This window comes from Eleginops maclovinus, chromosome 10, assembly GCF_036324505.1.
Source record: "Eleginops maclovinus isolate JMC-PN-2008 ecotype Puerto Natales chromosome 10, JC_Emac_rtc_rv5, whole genome shotgun sequence".
NCBI classification, from domain to species: Eukaryota; Metazoa; Chordata; class Actinopteri; order Perciformes; family Eleginopidae; genus Eleginops; species Eleginops maclovinus.
In genome coordinates, this window is record NC_086358.1 from 3,899,630 (window position 1) to 3,905,796 (window position 6,167).

The 6,167-nt window shown below is 39.3% G+C and overlaps 1 protein-coding gene across 1 annotated transcript; it reads right to left on the reverse strand.

The window, feature by feature from the left end:
* Positions 1 to 62: 62 nt before the first annotated feature.
* On the reverse strand, positions 63 to 1,384 carry LOC134871090 (PH domain-containing protein DDB_G0275795-like). Its single transcript, XM_063893686.1, has 2 exons — positions 790 to 1,384; positions 63 to 298 (listed from the first exon to the last, which is right to left on the reverse strand). Exons 1-2 carry the CDS (start codon positions 1,382 to 1,384, stop codon positions 63 to 65), a joined length of 831 nt encoding a protein of 276 aa, XP_063749756.1.
* Between the last annotated feature and the right edge of the window lie 4,783 nt (positions 1,385 to 6,167).

The window sequence follows — 6,167 nt, forward strand, 5'->3', positions numbered from 1 at the left end:
TGTTTATGAACAGCAGAATATAATTTGTGTTTTGGCTCGGCCCGAACATTGGGGAGAGACAATTAAATAACATTTCCCTGGAGCGTGCAGGTGGGTGCTGGGGGGGGGGGGGCTGCTTCAAAATGACAGTACTGTTCAAGCACATTTTCGTCCTTAAACTCTAATAACCTGCCTCCGTTTGCTGTGGGCTCAGAGTCATTTCCCTCTTTCTTCAACTTCTCCTTTTTGGCCAGCAGCTGCTCCAACTCGCTCTGGATGGTCTGCAGCTCACACACCGCGTCACCGTTCTCACAGGTCACTGAACACACCACACACAGATTTACAGACATTAAACAGATCTAAAGCTAAGCATTAATACCTCGGACGAGAGGGTTCTTCTGTGTAAACTGGATTGTATTGGTTTTTAAAATATATGAATATTTGATTAAAAATTCTGCATTTTTTAGAGGAAAATGATCTTTTTCCTTCAGTAGCTTCCATATTTTGGGGCTAAACGAGCCCAGATGAATTAAGCATTGTAATACTACACTGGATTAATAAGACACACCTCTTTGAGTTAGACTTGAATGTTTTTTCCTCATTATATATCAATGTTTTATTCAAATATTTGCCATCATTAGGTCACATGAAAGCTATTTAAAATGTACTATTTACTCGACGTTGATGAAAAAGGTCAATTAAAGACACACAGGCAATTCTCAAAGCAATGCAGCAGCTGTCAATCTCTAATAATACCAACAGGATCATTCTGGAACCACTGTGCTTATTAGAGTGGATTCATTGACTCACTTCCCCCTGTGGTGGAGACCCTGTCATCCTTCTTCCTGAAGCGCTGCATCTCCAGCAGCATGAAGCGCCTGTTGAGGAGCTGCTTGATGCGAAACTTAATGTGGGCAAGATTGTCGTTGTTCCCAGGCTCCGGGGTCCCGTGGTTATCATGTTCTAAATGCTCCTGCTGCTGCTCTTGCTGAGGCTGTTGTTGAGGCCCTTGCTGAGGTTCTTGCTGAGGCTCTTGTTGAGGCCCTTGCTGAGGCTCTTGCTGAGGCTCTTGTTGAGGCTCTTGCTGAGGCTGTTGTTGAGGCCCTTGTTGAGGCTCTTGTTGAGGCCCTTGCTGAGGCTCTTGCTGAGGCTCTTGTTGAGGCCCTTGCTGAGGCTCTTGCTGAGGCTCTTGCTGAGGCTGTTGTTGAGGCCCTTGCTGAGGCTCTTGCTGAGGCTCTTGTTGAGGCCCTTGCTGAGGCTCTTGCTGAGGTTCTTGCTGAGGCTCTTGCTGAGGCTCTTGCTGAGGCTCTTGTTGGGGCTCTAAATCAAGGCTTGTGTTCCTCCTGATGCTCGGAATCTGACTGAAAGACTGAAGGATCACTGGAACATCCTGGTCCTGGAACATCCTGGTTCAAAGACCTGAATCAAGGTGGTTTTGGAAGTAGTTTTACCCAAAATCAATCTTCAAACTAAATGAAAACATTGACCAAAAACAACTGGAACAAGAATCTGAAATTCAGGTTTGAGTCCTTTCGCTGCAAATGTAGGTTTCCAAAGTCCAGTTTTGAATCATCAGCTCAGGGAAATAGAAAGCTGGAGGATGTCAAACATTTCAGTCTTCTCAAAATGATTAAAAAAACAAATTGTTGACACAGTGAAATAGACTCATCTGAATGATGTATTTCCCATTAACACTGGAAGTAGCTTTCACCCAGGCGCCTCTGAATGTGTCTCGGGGTAAATGAAGTACACAGCATGCAGAAACACATCAGATTGCAAAACATGCAAATAATGGCAGCCCGGTGCCACTGCAGAACAATGGACAGTACTAACCAAAAGACTGCTGCGGTCATTTGCAAGGTGTTGACGTTTACTTATTTTGGCACAAACTTTTTGAGCAGGGTTAGTTATTCCATTTGTATTTGCTAAACAAATTCCTTTTGTTCAGTTCTCCTGGCATCAGTTCGTCATATGTTCTTGTGGTTGTTAACAATACATCACAATGCACGGTATGAGCTCATCTAAAGAAAACTCACTATTTATTGTATTTATTAAAGACTTTGAGCTTTCCTTATTAAATTAAAATGGATGTATGTATAAGTTAGTGCCTACTAAATAAACGTAATCTCACTCAGACGTACAGAGAGTTATAACCTACAACCTGACAGCAATAACTATCAGATAGCAACACATTTAAAAGCAATAGAAACACATTTTCAATCAGCATGAGGATCTCTTAAAGAGATGTATAAGTGCAGCTTTAAAACTTTTAAAAGAAAGTCAGTAAAGTGAAAAGAGCACCAATAGATCTCATCTGTTTTACAGAAAAGTTACTACAACACTGACCACAACATCTCTAATATTCCTTTAAACCAAAGCTTATCAGACATATTCAATTACCAATTAGTACCAAATCTACTTCATTGATCACAAAATCTCAAACATTCCTTTACAACAAAGCTTATCCAACATTTTTAACTGTAGAAAATAGTACAAAAACACCAAAAACACCAACCAGACACAGATATAAAGGGTGTCCATCTCTGCACAAAATATCCTTCTTTATTTGCAATTTTTGTTATTCTGATTTTTCCCCTTGCAACTAAAAATTAAACCCTTAACATAAGTTTAAAAAAAGACATTCCTCCAATGAGTGTTGTAATGTGATAATATACTAAAACCTGTTATATCAATATTAATCAGTCATTGGATACAGATAAACCTGAGCCACACTCAATACTTAAAATGCGACATTTTTCAGTCGATTTGTTGTTCTAAAAATAGCACAGCCCTCGTGGAGTGCGGTAGTACACAGCGTACCGGTTTGCTCATCTGTGAAATGTGGTAGTTGGCCCCGTGCAGCCACCGTAGCATCCATAACGCATGCACTCAGTGTGTAACATCGGCAGAGCAGATGATGTCTGACCTATATTCCACACTGAAAACACTCCATATATATATACAGCTCCGGAAAAAAAACATGGCAAAATGATCAGTCTATTTACTAATTATAGGTTTATTTTAGAGTAAATTGAATATTCAAGTTTTATTCTCTAAACTACTGGCAACATTTCTCCCAAATCTCAAATAGAAATAAGGAAAACGGATCTAACTAACACCAAATATCGAGATTCAGTGAAAAACTAACAACAAATTGTAATTAATTTGACTGATACTGCAATTACGTTATGTTTTCAATTTAAGATAAGTCATAAGAGAGTGAGCATTTCAAAACATTACTCAAATAATCATTGAAAAATATATCAAATGGTTGGTAAGCACTTCTCAGTTTCACCCCAACACTTCACTAAATATTGCACTCACAGCGATTTCGATATTGCAAAAGCTTTGAATAATTGTGCAGCCCTAGTTTTAAGTATAAAAAGGGGTGTTTTAATATAAAAGAGGATAGCAATACTTCTAAAAATGTGTGTTGTTTGAGCAGCTGAACACTAGATGTCATTCTCCTACACTAAAGAGCAGGTCAGGCCTACAGAGGATTATGCCTTTACAGGCAGACGTCACCAGTCCTGCAGTAGACCTCCATCCATCCACCCATCTTTTCTTTCATTCATCCCTCAGCGTGCTCCAACATGAAATATTAAAGAGCTTTGCACACGCTTCACATGTTTCTTTCTTTCTCTGCCTTCTAGTTTTAACACCCTACTCTGTGATATAGGCTATCCACACTATACTCACACGCATATCAGATCCTTATTTGACAATATGTTTTAGATGTACTTGGATTACTAACAGTAAAGTGTGTGTGTGTGTGTGTGTGTGTGTGTGTGTGTGTGTGTGTGTGTGTGTGTGTGTGTGTGTGTGTGTGTGTGTGTGTGTGTGTGTGTGTGTGTGCGCCACCTGTCAGGGTATTAGTCACACAGTGAATGTTGGTCAATGAGTTTTATTATTTATCGACAAGGCCTACTCACATATCTTCAGACAAAAGTGGTAAACTAGCGTTAGCTCCTTGACCTTAACCAATTCATCATAATTATAAAAATATATAACTTAATTTATACAGCATCTTTCACACAGAGGGTGTAATTCAATGTGCTTGGATATACAGTAAAGTAAAAAAACAAAACCAAAGAATAAGCATGTTAACAGCGCAAATAAAACAAAGCAATACAATGAATCACATAAAAAGGCAGGCTATACTAAGGTAGCCTATGCTAGCAGGCGTTAGCTTATTAGCTAGTAGGTAAAGATTCAAATTAAAAGGCTTTATTGTTATATGCACAACAGCTACAGCATAATAGAAGAAGATACAATAGAATTTAAAAAATAATAATCTGTATTAATCGTGTATATTATAAAATAAATATGTGTAAGTTGATGTCCAATGGATAACAGAAAAAAACGAAGCATATGCTAGCTAGCAGGCGTTAGCTTATGAGCTAGCAAGCTGAAGTATCAAATTCAAAGGCGTTATTGGTATGTGCACAATAGCTACATCAAATAATAAGATAGAACATCATGTTAAATAAAAACTGATTATAATGAATAATTTATATAATAAAATAAATATGAGGATAAGTTTTTGTCCAATGAATAACAAAAAAACGAACCGTATGCTAGCTAACAGGCGTTAGCTTATGAACTAGCATGCTAAAGATTCAGATTCAAGTTGTCACCAATTCAAATGTTAAGACCCACACTACTCCAACAATGAAATATACAGTACACTTAAGACATAAAAATGAATATAATTGGGTAATAAATGTAGTAGTAATGTGCAAGGGGAATCACGGTGGTAGTTAAAAGAAATAAGTCAATGAAACATTTAGAATAACATAAATAGAATGTAGCAGTTAAATACTATAGAATAAATAGTGTATTTTGGATATGTGGAATAGTCAATGTGTGCTCTAAAGACATATGGAGAAGTGGTGAAACTTTACAGCATTGTAACAGTGGTTTATCAGGTAATGACAGGCTGTTACCTAACTGATACACAAAGTCAGTCGATCAAACGTCTTAATCTTAAACACCATAACACAGTGTGATATAGGTCAGTGTGTTTGTGTCTGGACAGAGACAGGACAACAGACTGTCTACTCCCATGGGATGTCTCTCTGATGATGACATACAGTCACTGAGAGGGTTGCATCATTCCTGGATTAGTGTGTCTGCGTGTGTGTGTGTGTGTGTGTGTGTGTGTGTGTGTGTGTGTGTGTGTGTGTGTGTGTGTGTGTGTGTGTGTGTGTGTGTATTCATGAGTGTGTCCTTATGAGCATCAAACATCAGTCAGAGATGTAGTTTTACCATAATGTCAATATCTGTCTGTAAGTAGCATATCTGGACCCATTGGCCTGATATCTTTAGTGTTATTGATGACTGTATACTCAAGGATATGTATGTTATTCCCTGGAGTGTTTGACTGCAAAATAGAGTAAGTCTTCTTGATCATAGTTTTCATCACAGTAGTAGTACGTTTGAGTTATGACCCGTGTCTAACCTCAAGATTACTATCACGTACAGATAAGGGTGTGTGTGTGTGTGTGTGTGTGTGTGTGTGTGTGTGTGTGTGTGTGTGTGTGTGTGTGTGTGTGTGTGTGTGTGTGTGTGTGTGTGAAGACTATCATCACTGTAAATACTTGTGTGTGTCACTGTGTGGATGTTCCTGTTGTCTTTGTCTCAACAAAACCATTGTTAGAATCACTTCCTGTGCAGCAGTTCACAGCTGGACTCTCACACTGACTAACCGGAGGAGAACTTAAACACACACACACACACACACACACACACACACACACACACACACACACACACACACACACACACACACACACACACACACACACACACACACACACACACACACACACACACACACACACACACACACACACACACACACACACTCGAACATGTTGCCTGAAGATCAGTGGCAAAAAAAATGATGTCATCAAACTAGGACTTTTTGTGTGTGTTTGCTTGCTTTGTGTGCCAGATCACTGCAGCACTCAGACTGATCAGAGTGAGGAGGAAAAGTGTGTTTGTGTAAGAGGATAAGTAAGTGAGAGAGGAGAGAAACATAAATGGAAGGGGAGAGGAAATAAAGAGAGTAAAGGCAGGGGGATAAGAGAGTTAAAAGAGGGCGAGAGGGGATGTCGGGCACGCTGCCAGCATGCAGGTCTCATATGAGAAACGATTTCTGCAGCCGCAGCGACAGGCGAGGCAGT